The sequence below is a fragment of the Anguilla rostrata genome, chromosome 4 (genome assembly GCF_018555375.3).
Source record: "Anguilla rostrata isolate EN2019 chromosome 4, ASM1855537v3, whole genome shotgun sequence".
In the NCBI taxonomy this organism is placed as follows: Eukaryota; Metazoa; Chordata; class Actinopteri; order Anguilliformes; family Anguillidae; genus Anguilla; species Anguilla rostrata.
In genome coordinates this window covers 14,274,763-14,293,571 of record NC_057936.1, presented here as the reverse complement: position 1 = coordinate 14,293,571, position 18,809 = coordinate 14,274,763, and the positions used below count along the sequence as shown (strand labels likewise).

The following is an 18,809-nucleotide window of genomic DNA, read 5'->3' as shown; positions in this document are numbered from 1 at the left end:
CTGCGTTTTTCATGAGTGAGAGACGGGAGCGAACGCAGACATAACACTCCATTTCTCGACGGCCCCACGCAATCTGGCATATCATGAATCACGGAGGGACTTGAATCGCAATGCACGGCCACCTTTAATATACCCTTTCCTAATCTTTGTGATTCAACAAAGTCTTCTTCCGAGCAAAGGCATCAAAGACCCCTTTGCAATCCTCACCGCTTAAATCCCCTCATTTCATTAAACAAACTGAGCACTCAATCAAGCCGGAAAATGTTAAACTGCCTTTGAAATTGGATTTAAATCAGCAGCCTGAGAGGTAGAAGCCAGGCACGGACTAGCACAGATCTTTCTCAAAAGGACGGAGGGTCAGAGTTTCCGCGCTGGCTAATGGAGACCACCACACGAGCAACGGCTCAACGAGCACCGGGAGACTTATTTCTCCTCTCCTCGAGTATTTATGACTGCCGTGTGCGGAATATAGCCTAACTCTGTTTACCCAGCTACTCAGCACCTTCGCACACACACACACACACACACTCCATCTCGATATTTCGCTCGAGCACACCTTGACACCACAGAGAGCCCAGTATTACCACACTTACCTACACGTGTAGCCTGCTAGCGGGTCACGGGGATAAAAAAGCAGTAACGGAGAGTGGAATGGCTAGCTGCGGCTAACCGCGGCCATAGCCGTACGTAGCATGTAAATAGCGCGCTGGACCCGCGGAGCGGAGCCCGTTTTAACGGGTGTTTGCCCACCTCTAGACGCACAGCCCACGGAGCCAGAGCGGGAGGTGTGGGACCAGGTGAACGTGGTGCTGAAGGACGCCCGGGGGATCCTGGACGACCTGCAGGACTACAAGGGAGCAGGAGAGGAGATCCGAGAGGTACTGACCCAAAAAGCACCTCCGCCATTTTGTCTGGCGAATACCAACATACATCTATATTTTGGCCACTGAAGAGTTGATGATGGAGACCTATGCTTTATGGCTGTTTTATACTGAGAGTTGAATGTAGATCCATTTACTGTTACTGTTTATTTTTCTCTATATGTCAGTTAAAAGGGAATATAAATGAAGTCTTTGTTACTTACTACTTGATTTTTTTTTCTGAACGCACATTTGGGCTACACGTGACGGAAGGAAAAGGGCCCTGTTGAATTCTGCCAATTAAATTGGTCTTAAACAAGAGATGTGCAAAGGACAAATATAAATCTGCCAGCTTACGTTTCTCAGTCTGTGAGTCACCGTCACGCGAAAAATAGACGTGGAAGTGCGACGCAGGAAGTGCCCGCGAGTCGCGCCCGCGCGTTTGCGCGGCATCCCTGACGTGCCCCTCCCCTCGCCAGGCGATCCAGAACCCCAACGACGAGGGCCTGCAGGAGAAGGCGTGGGGCGCGGTGGTGCCGCTCGTGGGGAAGCTGAAGAAGTTCTACGAGTTCTCCCAGAGGCTCGGTACGTTCCCGCCGTCCGGCCCGATAGCCGGCCTCGGCGCGCTCGAAAACGCGGCCTTCCTCTGAGGCCTCGCCCTCGTTAGGCGCACAGCCACCGGCATGAGGGTGGTGCCAATCCTCCTTTTCCACACACGGCGGCGTGCGTGGATGACTCACGCACACACACACACACACACACTTTAATTAGGCTGGACGCTCGCCTTGCACTACCCCCAGCCCTGCTGCTCACGTTTGTAAGCAGCCCTCATTGTAGCGGAAGGGGAAGCCGGGTGAAGCTGGAGAGATTGACCCAGGCTGAGGTCAACAGCCTCAGCCCACCTCACGGACGACTGGCCCTTCTCTGTAATCCTCTTAATGGCGAAAAAAAACGAGCGGACTAACAAAACATTCGCCGTCCCGCCACAACTGGTTACGTAACAAAGTAGGTCACTTCTTTCCTTGCGTTTCCACTCTGCTGCACTAACATGGCATGGGGGGAGGGGCGCTGGGGGGTGGGCATGGGGGTTGGGGGGGGCATGGGGGGAGGGTCTTCAGAATGTTTAATGCCTGATGCGCTCCTTGCTAGCCCACTGACTGTTTCCAGTAATCGGCCATACTTCTGTCTGACTCCCACTTTGAACAAATCCGATTATTAGGGATCTTAATAACATATTTTTTGTTTGCTGTAAGTTTGTGTTTGTTTTGTTATTGTAGATACCTCTTGCTTTTCGGAACACGTAATACGGTGACCTCCGATTCCCCTCCCGTTCTCATTCATATTTGAAGGACCGTTGTAGAACGTGCTGTACTTGTCTGGTTCTTAGCTCTTCCCTCTTTGGAAGATTGCTCTGTGTACACGGGCAGGACGATGCAGTTCTACCAAAATGTCAGAATGATGTCATCAGTGGGTAGAGTGTCAACAAAATGTCAGCTGTATGTGAGGAGAGGAAAAATGTATTTGTGCTTTTGAGTTATTTCTACTTTTGTGCCCAAAAAAGGTACACATTGTACAAGTGGTGCAAATCATGAGTCATGCTTTGACACAAGCACCGCTATTTAAAATTTGTCACATTATTGTGCCACATGGTAAAATATTCATATTTCCTAAATATTTCTACAAGTTGGCACAGGAAAACCGCCTCTAAACGTGATGTACGCTCACAGTCACCTGCTTTTAGGCTCCGTGCATCAGGTCAGTTCATTTGGTTTTTCCTGGAGCGCAGGAACAAACTCAAGCCGATAAAATACAGGAACTGGTTCACTTGAATGTCTCAGTAGTTCTAATGACAATGAGCAGGGAGTGCATGCTAAGCAAACCGTTGACTATGTAGCATCACCACAGGTGGGTTTTCTGTACATTTGCAGGCAGCAAAACGTCCATTTAGCTTGCTTGCTTGCCGTTGGATTTGTACGCCCTTTTCTGAGCCCAAAGGTGCTTCTTTCAGATTGACAATGATGCCTGGTGCATGCATTGCAATGCGCCGTAATATTATGCCAGTTCAGGACGAGAGATGCAGTACGCTGAATCCTCACAATTGCGTGTGATTTGTGCTCCGAATACAAGGATGAACAGTGAGTGAGGGATTTTTATTTCTGCCTCTTAGGAACGCATGTTTAATGTGCTGCATTCACGATAAAAAGACATTTTAACAACAGGTCCATCCAGAGAAATAACACGGTCCCATTAAAGCAAGAAAGCTTGCTTGCGCTCAACAAAAGAACAAATACTTTTCATTTTCCTGAAATATTACGCTTTGCAGCTGCTCTGTATATAATACCATTAGGTAGGATGTTGACATTAATTCATAATGTCATTTTATGCCATTTCTGTATAAAAACAGGTTCAACTCAAGTACAATGACTTCAAAAGCAGTAAGAAAATAGAACATTAGTCCAGAATTGCTAAGTGTATTTGAGATGATTTATTTGCATCCAGTATTCAAAGGTGCAAACGCAGGCTCAGCCCTGTAGTCACAGATTCAAGTCTCGGCTATGCCAGAAACGGCAGAGTGATTAAATGGGCACTGTCCCCCCAAGGGTAAGTAAGGTTTAACTTGACCACGGATGCCAATGCAGTAGTTCCTGCCATCGACGTGACAGGTGCCAAAAGGCCAACCGTACTCATTGGTGAGAAGTAAGCCTTCATCCGAGAACTGGCTCTGGTCGAAGCGCCGTTTGGCCTGTGAAATACCAGGCGACTCGCAACCGCTCCACGCTTGGTTGGCATGGAAACTAGAGAAGAGGAACAGACCACACTCGTCCAACTCGTGGAGAAAAGAACCTTTTAAAAAAATATATATATTTAGCATATTTTTGTACGTATAACTGCAGCTCGAAGCTCCCACAGAAAGTATATGATGTATTAGTCAATTTGCTGACACTCTTATCCCAGAGCGATGAACAGTAGTGGAGAACGTCGGTGTTAAAGTACCCAGATGCAGCTAGTTTCAGAGAGTGACTAAAGGTGCTGTATAAATGACTCCAGGTCATTAATGCTTCAGCTCCGCATGGCGGTATCTCCCAAACCCTCTTGTTTTTTTTACTATCTCCCTTCTCAAGGTTTCTGCAGGCTCAGGTGTTGAGTGTTCAGGAGTGAGTGTTCAGGCGCTAGCCCGCTCACCGGTGATACGATAGGTCCCGACTCCTGCTCGGCCCCGCCTGGCGTCTGAGTCTCCGTCCTCTCCGTCCGGGCCCATAAAAACTGCGACGCAGAATAAAGCCGTTTCCCAGACAGCGCGGGCCTAAGAGCGGCCTGTCAGAATTGTCGCAGCAACTGTTGTGACTGGGAGGCGAAACTGCACTTCCAGGACAGTTTTTAATCAGTCCTCTCTGTAAAATGTAGGCCGGCCTGTCAGTACAGGGTGACAAATCTGTTCAATTTGCTGCACTGAAAACCCTCGTCCTGCCAGAAAAAGTCACTTTGCTGCATTTTCTGAAATGAAGATAGTGCTGCATTGTTGCAGGGTTTAGCCTGAGCCGTCTGGGGTGGCTAAGAACTGCGCGTGTGTGTGATTTTGTATGTGTGTGTGTATGCGTGTGTGTATGTGCGCTTGTGTGCATGTGCCTATGCATGTGCGTGTGTGTGTGTGTGTATGTGTGTGTCTATGCATGTGTGTTTGCGTGTGTGTGTGTGCGTTTGCGCGTGCATGTGTGTGTGTGTGTATGCGTGTGTGTGTGTGCACGTTTGCGCGTACATGTGTGTGTGTATGTGTGTGTGTGTGTGTATGCGTGTGCGTGTGTGTGTGTGTGTGTGTGTGTGTGTGCGTTTGTGTGTGTGTGTGTGTGTGTGTGTGTGTGTGTGTGTGTGTGGAAGGGAGCGTAGTTGCAGCGCTCGTTGAAATGCTACCAGCAGAGTATTAGTATGTCATAATTAGATTAGCACGGTCCCTGGGCGAGAGAGCCCTGCTTACTCATGTAGCAAATCACCATGTTACTGTACACAGTGCATATAATTCCAGGCACATACATACACGCCCACTCATACACCCACACACAGATACACATATGTGCACATGCGCACACAATTCTGAATGTGGGAATTGCAAAAGGAATGTAAAATGCTGTTTTGTCCTGAAATGTGCCTGTCTGCTTGTGATGCATGCTGTTTGTAGTAATTATCTAAATTATTATCTAAATAATCTCATTATCTTATGTTCCTTCATCAGTGCTCTAGACATTATAAAATAACTGATTACTCATTAGTTATTTTACACTAATGAGTAATTAGTTAGGTCACGAGATAGTTAGATCATATAATCTATGCCTTGGCAAGGCTGATGTGATTATCCAAGGACACAGTTGTGTTAGTGGATTACTGTAGTATGGTGATGAAGATGAGTAAAGATGTTGAATATGGTAGAGCTTTTCTGCAGCTGTTTACTGTCTGACGGAGGTACTGCTGTCGGAAACACCGTATTTCGGTAACAAGATGTTAAACCAAGGTCCTGACTCACTATGTTCATTAAAGGTCCCATTGCACTTATCGCAGTGGGGGGTTCCCCAGTGTCCTGGCACAATTCCCAAACTTCCTTCCTCTACCTGGCCACCTAATCATCCCCTAGTTTAATTGGCTCAATAATTTCCTCCCTCATCGCCCAAGCTAATTTGCAGTGAACTTCCTGGCACAAAATGGCTGCCGTGACTCAATGGTGGTGGTTGGGACAAGTTTCCCTCTTCACTGCGAAGAGCTTTGAGATCATGAAATAAAACGTGGTATATGAATGCCCTCAGTTATACCATCCATTATTAAACCAGCAAATAAAATGAAGAAAAAAATTATTTTGCTTTTACACAAGAGATATGTATGATGCTCTATTGACATACGTCTTTAGACTTTGGATCGGATGTGTTTTATAGTTGAAATGATTGAGTTGTCCAAAAATAAATTTGCAAGAGATATGGAAAGGGGTGAAATAAGTCTGACTTCACTATATTTTTTTGTGTAAACTAGATCCGTTTTGTGTTTTTGCCAAAAAGGTCAAATGTGCAGGCTCACCATTGTGTGAATACAAGCCTAGATGAGCAGGATTGTATATACTGTAAGGAGATGATCTGAGTTGAGCAGCTCAAGGGAATGGATCTTCTGGTTGCTGGGTCGTTGTGAACTATTGAAGATCCCCAACTTTGACCTGGGCTCCCCCCCCTCCCGCCCCAACAGAAGCAGCCCTGCACAGCCTCCTGGGAGCCCTCACCAGCACCCGCTACAGCCCCACGGAGCACCTGGAGCGGGAGCAGGCCCTGGCCAAGCAGTTCGCCGAGATCCTGCACTTCACGCTGCGCTTCGATGAGCTGAAGGTGAGTGCCTCTCAGCCCTTTCTATCTCTCTCTCTCTCTCTCCATCTCTCTCTCTCTATCTCCCCGTCACTCGGTTCCCTCGCTCCGCCTCTGTTCTCTGTCGCCGGCGTCACCGTCGCCGCCATTTTGTTTCACGCTCTCTTTGGTCTCTCGCCTTTTCCTTGCGTCTGGACTTATGTGGACTGCGTCTGTGGCAACCGTGGTGGAGGAGTTGGGAGGTTCACGGTTCTAGAGTTTTCACATCCAGGGCGCGGCGTGGCCGGCGTCACACCCTTCCGAAAAGACGCTTGATCTGAACCGCCAGTACGGGAGAACTTTAAAGCGAAAGACACTCTCCCACGCGTAGGTCGCGGTTACGCGCGGCGCTAGTCTTAGCGCCAGCCCGTTAGCCCAGCGAGCGCTGGAGCTCGCCTCTAAACGGGGGACGAGGGTCTGCCGAACATGCCGGGGTGCGGTAATAAGAGCGTGTCAGAGCTGATCAAATGTGCCCTGGCCTGGCTGTCCGGGCCTCGTTAGGGAAAGCGGTGGGGGGGGCCAGACAACGAGCTGAGTGTTACATCCCCCCCACCCCACCCCGTCCTCAACTCCACTCCTCCCCAGGGCCCATCATTATCTCACTGCCCAAGCAGGTCCCCCCCCCTCCGCGCCACCCCTTGCCGGCTCCTGCCCAGCCACCCCTAGGCGACAATCGGGGAGGGACCCCAATTAAAGCCCGCCGCACAAGCGCGCGCCACAAAAACGGCGGAGGGCGGGGGGGGGGGCTGCAAGGTGGCACGCCAACCCCGTTCGGCAGGCGTTCACTGATGACCGCGCGGCGTGACCTACTTCGTCGACGCGCTCCTTTCGCAAACTCGGTCAGAGGCGAAATGGGCCGTCCGATCCGGCGCACGCTCTTAATTGGCGGCGGTCGGCCGGCCGGTGCCAGCCGCACCAGTCTACCACGGTGGGGTAGCTGTGCCGCCGCGGGCGTTATTAGACGCGCGGGTGAAAAGCCGTGTCTTCGTAAACAGCGTGGTTTTTTATCACAGTCCTGGCGGGTTTCTTAGGAAAGAGATTTGGTGTCACGAGGTGACTGGCCGCCTGATCTTGACGGTTTTGGAGAGGATTAATGATGTCCCGTTTCTATGGTTCAAGTCAATTACATGCTAAATGAATTCCACCTTTTCCGGCCCGTTTCCTGAATCTAGGGAAGCAGATGTCTCTCACGTCATGCGAACCAGAAATGTCTCACCTACCACATTGCGCACATTACACTTTTCCAAAAACTGCGTTCTAAAATGAGAAGAACTGAGAGATGAGCATCTGCCATCTGCAGAATTAAAATCAGTTTGCCTTGGGGAAAGAAAATGGGATACATTGAAGAAGCCTTCGTAAGGTGAAAGGCGTAGGTACTACTCTCTTTTAAAATGATCTCCTCAGTGGACATGGCGTATTAATGAAGCCATTTTCAGTATGTGTACTAAAGAAGAGTGCCTTCATTTTTTTTTATTTCTTGTTATCACATTTTCTCAATTTCACCTCTTCAGGGTGCCGTTCCTGATTAAGAAAACGGGGATTCGACTGCAATAAGATTTCCCTGACTCCCCAGACTCAAGAATTATGTCTGCCGGGTGGCCAATATGCAGATTATTAACCGGTGAAAATTAGAAAATTGGGCGGCAAAGTGGTTAAGAAGCTGGGCTTGTAAGAGCTTGCAGGATCAAATCCCTAGTGGAACACTGTCTGTGTATCCTTCAGTGAGGTACCTAGGCCAGTTTCTTCAGAGAAAGCGTGTAAAATAATTGTAATGTGCGCATGTTGCTCTGGGGAAAGGAATCTTCAAAGTAAATAACTAATAATTTATTACATTTGATGAAAAAAATTATTATAATTTTAAAAAAATATTGCGTATTGATGTTCATTAGTTTGCTTCCTTTCGAACGCAGGGGTCTGTTATTGTTGAAGTATTTGCTGTTGCTGAAAGGTATCCACAGAAATGAAGCTGTGCGTTATGACAGTGTTCGTTAGTTCTACATGTTACCAGCTGTATTAGTCGTGCTCAACTGGCAATTTTCTGAGGAAACGTGCAGACTGGGGTCATTAAAGATCCCGTGGTGCTTGTCATATAGAGTAGGGGTTCCCTGGTGTCCTGGCCAAATTCCAAGGTTGGCTGTCGAAATAAATGGTAAATGGACTGCATTTATATGGCGCTTTTATCCAAAGCGCTTTACAATTGATGCCTCTCATTCGCCAGAGCAGTTAGGGGTTAGGTGTCTTGCTCAAGGACACTTCGACACGCCCAGGCCCGGGGTTTGAACCAGCAACCCTCCAACTGCCAGACAATCACTCTTACCTCCTGAGCCATATCGCCCCCAAATATATTCGTTATATGTTCGTTAAATCATGTTCCATGTTTTGGTCATGTTCCACGTTTAATTGGCCAGATTAAAAATGCTTCCCTCTGCATCTTGCCTGCTTCTGATGCGTTTTCTGGTGCAAAATGGCTGCTGTGCATCACGCTGGTGGTGGTGAAAATGAATGCATGTCCGTCTTGCTCTGCTTTATAAAAATACCTTGAGATGCACGAAAGGTATTTATAAAAATTTATACCACAGCATGACTGGATACTCAATTCTGATTGGTCAGTGAGCTCACATTATTTCTGTATAATGACTGTTGTATAATGGCTGCTGTTTCACCCTAAAAATTGAACATCCACTTCACAAAACTGAAGTGTGCAATTCAATTTTTGCAAATAGTGGGAACTGCATGAAATTAAAAATGTTGTGAGCTAGTTTGATTGTGGTTGCTAGGATACTAGAAGCCATTGTTTGTTGGACATATGTTTATGATGTAAGATAGAAATGTGCAAATATACATAATAAATTTGATTTAAACATGATTTTGTGGCAGATAATTAGTTTGGCAAGTATAAACATAATATTGTACAGAGAGTGAGTCAAGATGGTTCAAAATAAGGCCTTTTCCGGGTGATTAGGAATTGTATCACCCTTTTGGGGCTTATTTTAAAACAATAAGTGTGCTGTAAGCCTACATTATCCTTTACGTATATATTCTCCCCGAGATTCCAACAGACAAAAATGGTTCATGTACCTTAATTTGGTTATAACTGAATGTTTGGACTCATAGCCATAAGATGATGTTTTTTAAGAGTTTCACATTTACTTTCAGAGAAAAAATGGAAATAAATTTCATAACTGTACAAGATTATTACAGGCGGCGGTTCCTCCCAGAATTCACAGCTATGTGTGCTGTTGGGGCTCATAACAGCCCTACATCCCTCTCTCAGATCACTGCGGCTCCCCCCTCGCACGTCGACTGTTTCAGCGTCATATTCACAACCGAGCGGTGCAAGTTTACGCAGGTCCGGACCCAGAGACGGCATCTTGAGAGGGAAGGGAGAGAGGGAAAGAAGAGGGCGAGGGACGGCGCGGCGACGCTGCGGGAAAACCGCAGGGACGGACGGGGGGGAGGGGGGAGGGGAGCTTCAGAGGAGCGCGGCCCCCCCGTGGGGAGACGCCGCCTCGTCAAGGAATCCCGTTTCTGAACGCGCTGGTTCGGCCACGCCCTCCCGAACCGAGCGCCCGTCTCCCGGCTCGCTCCCCCCCCCGACCCCGCTCGTCCCGCCACGGACTGGGGGTGGGGAGGTGGGGGGAGGCGACGCCGAGCCATCTCCCGCGCCCCCGCCATTAACTCGCTTTAGCGCTTTGTAATCCGTCTGTCAAAAAACGAGGGCGAATCGAGTCGGCCGCTGTCAGGGAAGCTAAGTGCGCTCAGCCGGGCGAGGGCTGTGGACGCCGTGCGGATACTGAGCCAAATCAGCCCCTCCCAGGTGCACCAATCATTTCTTCAAGTGCCCTTTTTTTACGATGCCCTGGCGTTCCCTTCAGCCGGTCCTTTTCTCCGCCTTGTTTTGATATATATCCCCCCCCGTTCATAACTCCGTTCGTTCGATCCAGCGTTCGGATCGTACAGTAGCTGCAGCTCGCCTCCTGTGGTCCTGTTGGACGATGAGCTACCGCGTGGCTCGTCGTCATCGCGTTCGGATCCGCGCGCCTGCCGCACGTAACGTGTTAACGTGTCCTAATTGCCTCCCGGCAGATGACGAACCCGGCCATCCAGAACGACTTCAGCTACTACAGGAGAACCCTGAACCGCATGCGCATCAACAACGTCCCGGTAAGCCTGCCGCCGCCTCCGCGCCGATTTCGCGATTACGGAAGGGGCCTCGGCTCCTGTGATGTTCTGTCCTTCGGTGAAGAAGGGTGTTAATTGGCTGAAACACACGGTGCAGTCAGAGGACGCCAGCGTGCTTTGCGCTGGAGAGATCTCCCTCCTCCTCTCGGCTGGCAGGGAATCAGAGAGGTAATTGAAGAACAAAGTGCCTAACAACCGCGGCGCTCGGCTAACAGGTTGCCTGCGACAAGGGGAGCGCTTCCAAAGGAAGACGCGACAGGGTTTTTTTTCTTTTATTTACCCTGCTGCCGTTGTTCTGGCTTTGTGATCGACGACAGGAAGAGACTTGAGCATTGCTTTTCTCTGTTCCTATTGTCCTGGGAAACGTAGTCCGTTGTCCCGGTGTTATGCATTAACGCTGGGCGCTAAGCGCAGCACAGAGGGGGACTAGGAAAGCGAAGTTGGAGGCCAGGCGCGGCAGAGCCGGGCCGCGCGACAGGGCCGCGGCGGCAGGAAAGCGTGAACCCGTTCGGGGCACGTCTGTGTCGGCGCCCGCTCGTGTGCAGCGGGGTGGAGTCGTGTGGATCAACACCTGACCGAGGGTTATTAGTGTATCCTCCTCCCCTGAGGGGAATGGGAGGTCAGGCGTGCCCACAGAGTCCCCACACAGCACCCCCCCAGGCACTAGAGCATGGAGCTGGTATTCCCCCTGTAATTTGGCCCCTTGGTCTTCACAAATCTATGTTTGAAATAACAGTGTGGTCCCCAGTGTGTAGCTTCACTCATAATCTCGCTTCTACACTGACTCCATTTGACTGTTTTGAAATTGAATGTTTTTTTTTCTCTTCGGTTTCTCTGAAGCCATCAACTGAACGTTGTGTTGTGTTCGGTTGAATCATTTAAATTGTAAGATTTACAATTGAATGAGTGTTTAGTATGCTGTAAGCACTTCTGTAATTAATTCAACATACAGTGAAAATTTGGAATGCTGATTCAGACATTCAAAAGCTGTGCTATATTGCGTGCAACAAATTACAGTACTGTGTGTTTAAATACGCCAGGTTACTGAACACATACACATTTAGCCATCTAGTGTATTTAAATGCTCATATATGTATGTGTATATATTTATATGTTTTACATTCTTGTTCAATTAGTAATCGTAGTAGCAGTTGCTCCATTGCAAAATCACTTATCCGTACTTTAATTCAGTTCTACGATATTCCACGTGAAAGACTCCTGGCAGGTTTTTCGCGTTAGTGTGCACGAGGAGTCTAAACAAATTCTAGCAGAAAAATATGTTTTCAGGATATTTTGCATAGCCGGTTGTTGTTATATTCACTGAATTAGATGAATTGATTTCTACTGCTACCTTTTTGTGTTCTGTCCTCCTGTTTGAGGCATAAGTGTGTCTTTCAAAATATCCTAGTCAGCCGCGGTGTTTTATTCCCTAAACTCAAGTATCCCATTAGTCAAATTGACTCAGAGAGTAGGCCACCCCTCTCCCGTCTCCGTAAAAGCTATCTCTACTCATCTAAAATTCTCAATGGTTCTTCAGTAATGGATGGCCATTACGCGATTACCTGTTCGGAGCAGCGCAAAGATTGGATTTATGTAAATGTCCTTGTGAAGTGTTATTCTTTTCCATCTGCTGAAGTGAAGAAGACTTGAAATGGAAAAAAAAATGGTCCTACTTAAAATTAAAATAAAATAAAATATACTGTAAATATTTAATTACGTTAATCCCTTTGTTTTTGTCTTCCTATTGTAAATTCTTCACTGCGTATTTTAGAACGAGCACGCTGTGGTGATAATTACTAATACATTTGCTTAATAATTGCAGTGATTGTATTCATTGTTGTATTCTTACTCATTTTCTATTTATCTGATTTGAAATGAGCAAATTTCACTTTATTTATTTATCTATTGAGTTATTCATTCACAGTTTTTTGTTATAATGCTCCCATAACACAGTGGCATGCATACCGTTTCTATGTTATGCTGTTGCAGCAGTGTATTAACAGATATATTCACCACACTTGTCATCAAAGCGTTGCCATCAGTAACGTACTTTGATTCAAATTACTCATTTTTATTTCCAGGCAGAGGGAGAAAATGAAGTAAACAACGAGCTGGCCAACCGGATGTCCCTGTTCTATGCTGAAGCCACACCCATGTTGAAGACATTAAGTGATGCCACAACCAAGTTTGTGTCTGAAGTAAGTACTGTATGCATTCATGAGGTCAAAATTGTTATTACGACTGGTTGGGTAATACCTCCATAACAGATTTATAATAACGAGTGGGTTCCACTTGGGCAGCATTGACCAACAATGAATTGGTCAAATGATTCAAGAAGCTGTTTTCACATAGTATTTTATATGTACGTACATTTCTCAAAACCACTTTAAGGTCAAATTGGTATAAAGAAGTGCATTCTGTGGTTGGTTGTATGTTCAGTAAGTAAAAATGTCAGACCACATTACCTCTGGGTTTGTTTGGAGTCTTTTCCTTTGAAGATTTCCATTTTCACACTTGGCGTATTCATCTGGTTTTTCATCACGTAGATTCCGTTCTAATTTCCCAAGACCTTCTCTTTAAAATGGTGGTTTTCTTGATATTGCACCAGGCAACCTGTTTTCTGAAACTGTCTCTCGTCACTTACCGGCGATTGCCTGCAATTTTACACTTTGAAACAGAACAAGAACTTGCCCATTGAGAACACGACAGACTGCTTAAGCACAATGGCCAGTGTGTGTAGAGTCATGCTGGAAACACCGTAAGTTGTCCATGCTCACTTGTAAGCATGTTGAAATCTTAATCTCTTCTCTCGCGTTTTTTTTTTTTTACGAAGATTACATGACAGCAGTGTGTTGTGTAGATAAATGCTTTCTTGGAGTTGTGGACCACATAAAGAATTTTTATGTGTTTTTTTTACCTGCATATGTGTCTCCAGTGAGTTAATATATCATTATAAATCATTGGCATGTATAGTTGAGATGTGGTTGAACCTGGCTAACTATGCGTAACTATGCGTACAGCTTACTGTATACTTGTGAATGTGTGGTGGCCATATTGTTTTATCTCACTGTTGAAGTTCTTTTTGTTTATTTGTGGCTCTGGTCAGGGAGTATCGCAGCCGGTTTGCCAGTGAGGAGACCGTTTCCTTCTGTCTCAATGTGATGGTCGGAGTCATAATTCTCTATGATTATGTGCACCCAGTTGGAGCCTTCGCGAAGTCCTCTAAGATCGACGTGAGTCCTAGCGCGTTTCTCTTAGCCTTCCACAAGCTTCAGTAAAGTCTTTTTCTACTTTTTTGCATGTATTGTTCTACGTACTTGTTCTGATGAATACTGTGATTGTGTTGTCTTGATTAGATGAAAGGGTGCATCAAAGTTCTCAGAGACCAGCCTGCAAACAGCGTCGAAGGCCTCCTAAATGCTCTCAGGTAGGTGGTCTTACTTCTGGTCAGAAGATGAAACCCTTTTCAAGCCTACAGGATTTTAGTTTTGCTTTTAGGTAGGTGATGTGTGTGATTTTTTTCCCCCATTTTTCTCAAATATACAAACCCAGGTGTTTTATCACTTGGGTTTAAAAGGGCAGTCTTTGTGTTCACTGTATCAAGTCATAATCTTGAGATAAACCTGTTGCCTGGGGGCTCTTCCAGCTGGCCGTGACTAAGCCATCCCTCACGACATGAACATCTCATTCAGAGGTCTGTGGTGACAGCTCCCCCTGGTCACATGGTCCCCTCCCCTTGGCAACTTCACACCTTCTTGTCTCACACAAAGTAGACCTCAGGCTTGCTTTCCGACTGTTGATGGCTAAATGCCAATCAGACCCCCCCCTCCCCTCGCATACACACACCACATGACTGTTCATACACCGAGGGCTATTTGCAAAAGGTTCCAAAAGGTTGAGGCCTGACATTGCAGCAAATGACGAGATCTCCAGTGAGACAGGCGCTAAATGTAATGTCTTCCGATACAGGTACACGACGAAACATTTGAATGACGACTCTACCTCCAAGAACATTAAGGCCATGCTGCAATAGTACCGATGGTTGGGACGACTGCCTGCTTCTCACAGAATTTGGGAGACAGTATTCTCAAATGACAGCGATGCACAGAATGTTTTTAAAAAAAAGAATTAGAAAAAAAATTTCAATCTACTGCTTTTTGCCCCTCTTTTATAAAGAAATGTTACTGCTATTATGTAAGTCTTTTCTGTGCCAAAATCATATACAAAAAAAAAAATTGCTAAAATTGTTCTCATGTTTTGGAAAGGCCATATGACACGTGGCAGCTAATAAAGCATACTGTTTTCCGGGGTTTTGTCTATGTGAGGGCACAGGGAGAAATTTGACTTGAAAATTTAAAAATATAAATATATAATATTATTTTTGTTTTAATTAATATTTAATATTGCTTCATCTGCATGACAGAATTGCCTCTTTCTTCTATTTAAGAACTAATACATTTCAGTTTTGGTTTGGTTCTGCTTGATCGTCATTAAAGTCAAGGAATAATGTTTAAATTATGTTTTGTTAAACGAAAGGTACAAAACAAAGTGGAGATGATTATGAAAAATAGTACTGTTTATGTTTGATATGATTTTTTTATACGTTTTTGTTTTGTTTTCTCGTATGAGTGTTGTGATATTCTTCATTTGAAAACTAACTTTCAAACTGTGATGCGTGTGAATCGGAATTAAATGGCAGAGACGCATGTACGTGGACAACAGATGGCGGTTGTAAAAAAATAAAATAATAGCTTTTGTTTTTCTAAGTGTATGGTCTGCAGTCTATGTTCATGAGTGATGTTTTGATGAATACACAAAGTTAATATAATTTTTTATAGTTGTGTTTTGGGGTTGATTGTTTTTTGATTGGAATGCACTTGGCGGTGATCTAGTGCCATGTGCTCCTCAATCTTTTTAAACAAGGAATTGGAATTTCAGCTGTGAAATTAGCATAAATTACATAATTCTGTATAAAGTCAATAATATATTCCCAGTTGCTGGGCCTCATTCTCTAAACGTGTAAGATCACATTTGATCGTAAACTGTGTGTAAGAACGTTTCCAAGAACATTTTGGCATTTGTCTTTTTTTTTTCTCCTCTGTATTTGTAATGGCTGTTTTCTTATGCTAATCACATGAACAGAATTGCACATAAAATTTACAGTCAGCATTCATCATCTCATACATCTAAGATATGCACAAAAAAGATCTGAATCCCATATTGGTTTTTCTCAGGAACATTTTTAAGAACAAAAGTAAGAATAATTTAATAATTTAAAAGTTTGGTGAATGAGGCCCACTGACTCTGGCTTACACTTTTTTACTGGACCAGTCTTGAGTGCCAGTTTCAGTGTGTTTTTGAATGCACTCAATTCATGCATATAAGCCCAGGAAGGCAATTAAAGTCAATAAAGTACTACCATCATTTGGATATTGATGCGCCTATACTTGTGATAATCTTCTCCTGGCCCTAACTAACCAGATGTATGGGTCCAGAACATCACTAGATAGATGTAGTTAGGTGAGCCACAGTAAGACTCTTGATTTTGGTTCTCTTGACTGCATTATTCAGGCCAGTCCATGATACTTCTGTCATGTTCACCTCAGCTGAAACCCATTCATAGATTGCAGGAGTTGTTGTAGGGAGAGCATTTAGTCCACACTTTCTCACACAGTGGTAGAATGCCAGAAGGGGTCACCCTTTCTCTGCTATTGTCAAACGTTTCTGCCTCTCCTTTTTTTAAATGTTCGGCATGTGGTGGAAGCCTTTTTTTGCCTAATTTGAAAAGGTTCATTGTTAGCACACATTCACTGGGTTGTGGAAATGCACTATAGAAGCAGAATTGGGAAAATGAGGGGTGCACAAATGTCAAAATGCATTGAAGCTTAAATTTTGTGACATAGGTCATTGTCCTAACATGGATATGGATTAACATCTGAAATATGAGAATATTTGTCAGTACAATGTAAAAACTGAGAACATGATGCATGTTTATCATATTCAGTCCCCAAAGATAAACTCAAACCCAAGGATGTGTGAGTCATTGTTGTGAGCAAGATCTTAACATTCCTGTTCAGTGAATATTCAAAAACAGATGGTAATGACAACTAAGATTTGGTCAGTGTGCGGAAGGCAAACATTTCCCTAAGAATGCAAGAAGTCCTCAGTATGTTTCTCTCATTTGTCATTCGCCTTCTGAAGCCCATAAGAAAGCCTTAGCACTTGAAGCGTTAGGACATTTTATATAAGATATTCTCCAGTTCCCCTTTTCTGAAAATTAACATACATACAAACTGCCTGATCTGCAGTTTGATTGCTTCTTTTTTTATGGAGCCCGCTTCCTTGTTTTTGTGGCAGCTAACGGGATGTAAGAACTACTCAGCCGGCATTTATGTCCAGCTTTACGTTTAATGTTCCCAGATTTGATTCATTGCTCCTTCCCCTTTTGCGTTTTCCTTTTCTTTCCCACATCCCACCATGATTTCATTTTTTTTTTTTTTTTTTTTTTTAAACATCCGGTAAATTATGAACACCCCTCCCTTTCTCTCTTTTCTTCCTTGTCCCCAGTACCCCCCCCCCCCCCCCGTCCATCCCCCACCTCCCTCGTTCCCGCCTCTCCCTTCCCTCTGGTAATCTGAATGCTGAGTAACTGGAACAGCTGGAAGGAAGCCGGCTGACATTCCTGCAGTCTGGTGTAGCCCCAAACCCCGCTTCCACTCGGCCAGATGGAGCACCGTGGGCCTCCCTTAACCCTGATTGGCCCTTGACCGTCAGCTGCTTTACCCCCGTACGCCGCGAGCGCAGGGGCGAGAAGAAGAGGGGCCGCGGCTCCCGTTCCGTTTGGAGCCGGAAAGAGCGGCTTGGCGGCCGACGCGAGTCCTGCGTCTTTTTTAAAGGCGGGGGCCGTGCGCCGTGGGCGTGTCGGCGTTGTTGAAACAGCAAATTCGGCCGTTGTGTCGCGGCACTCTTCCTGCCCCCCCCCCCCGTGATCTGCTCCCTGCAGACGGCGAATTCCCTTCCCCATCAGAAGGCTGCAATTCAAATGCCGCGATGCGACCCCCTCATCTGTAGCTTCAGCTTGAAGGTACTCCTCAACTGTGGCGCTCTCTGCTGATCGGCGTGGACCCGCTAACCTCTGTCTGCTGATTATTCCCAGCGCTTCGCGCAGTCGGAAGACCCGACTTTTCCTAATGGCCTTTTCGGCTGCTCAGACAGACGTTCCCGTAACTCTGGTGCGGTGCCAAGTCGCCCCGGTCTATCCCATTATTGCTGCGCTTCCAGGGAACTCGCGTCCTGTCGAGGGCCGCCTGCCAAAGACAACTCGATGCGCGGACCCCCAATTTGGAGCGCTGTCTCGCGATATGGCCGCTTTAAGCCATGATTGCACGCCATATGGTCTGCAGATGACCACATGGCGTCCGGCTCAGCTTCCTCTGCACGTAAACAAATACGCAAAGTCACAGAGGACGCATGCTGCCTCGGGACCCCCCCCCCCCAGCCCCCCACCCCTCCTCGGGACTTTGCACAGTCCAGACCAGACGTGACCGAGGGAGCCGTGATGTAGCACTGCCGGGTTCATCGGCCTACCCCCAGACAGGGAGGTTTAATGACAGATGTTTGATTATGCTGATCACTGTTGATCTTCCTCCTCCTCATACTAATCATACATACCAGAGACATCTAGAGTCATTATTGTATTGTCAGCTGTGCTGTCTGCTGTGTATCACCCCTTGTTATTCTTCGATTTTCCCGCATGCTTGAGTTAATTGATGGGAAAAGCTGAGATTTTAGACCTTCTAAATGGCTTGTGAAATACTTCACTTTCAGTCATTTACTGTTATTTAGCAGTTGAAAGTATTGTCCCAAAGAAACAAGTGCATGATGCACAGACTCGATTGACGACTCGTCAGCCTCCCTATTGAACATTAAACTAAGTTGTACAAAAACAAAACTACCCTAATGAGCCCTACGGTCTATTAGACATGCAGCAACAAATAACCAGCCTCAGAAAGCAAAAACCCTGCAAACGTTTCGTAATCAGGTGAAGTTCCATGTCTTCCACTTTATGCCTATTGATTGTATGTAGTCTAGATGTACCATTCCAACACTGCATACTCATTAGCATGTACTGTATAGTAATATTACAGGTAGCAAGCACTGGGGAAAATGAGAAACAAGTATATGGGAAGCCAATGCTACCTCTCTATGTGATGCTTATCCGATATGTGAACACAAGACCTGAACATACATCATATATAAAAGAGGATCATATGTAATATACTTTCCTATGGACGTATGGTGTTGTATACTTCCTGTAGAACTTCTTATGCTGGTTATGCCGTGGCACATACAGTCCAAGCTGGTCACATCTGGTGGCCTGAGACCCTGTTAATTG

At 45.9% G+C, this 18,809-nt stretch overlaps 1 protein-coding gene across 2 annotated transcripts in view; it reads left to right on the top strand.

Annotated features, from left to right (window-relative positions):
• Window positions 1-15,180, top strand: part of LOC135252582 (CYFIP-related Rac1 interactor B) — a 63,627-nt gene extending 48,447 nt beyond the window's left edge. For both annotated transcript variants that reach the window (XM_064330826.1, XM_064330825.1), the window contains exons 5-13: window positions 757-878; window positions 1,340-1,445; window positions 6,081-6,217; window positions 10,319-10,396; window positions 12,496-12,612; window positions 13,093-13,172; window positions 13,521-13,647; window positions 13,771-13,841; window positions 14,384-15,180. In XM_064330826.1, the coding sequence (XP_064186896.1) occupies window positions 757-878; window positions 1,340-1,445; window positions 6,081-6,217; window positions 10,319-10,396; window positions 12,496-12,612; window positions 13,093-13,172; window positions 13,521-13,647; window positions 13,771-13,841; window positions 14,384-14,447 (902 nt within the window). In that variant the 3' untranslated portion in view covers window positions 14,448-15,180. The remainder of the gene's footprint in view (window positions 1-756; window positions 879-1,339; window positions 1,446-6,080; window positions 6,218-10,318; window positions 10,397-12,495; window positions 12,613-13,092; window positions 13,173-13,520; window positions 13,648-13,770; window positions 13,842-14,383) is intronic.
• Window positions 15,181-18,809: the final 3,629 nt, after the last annotated feature.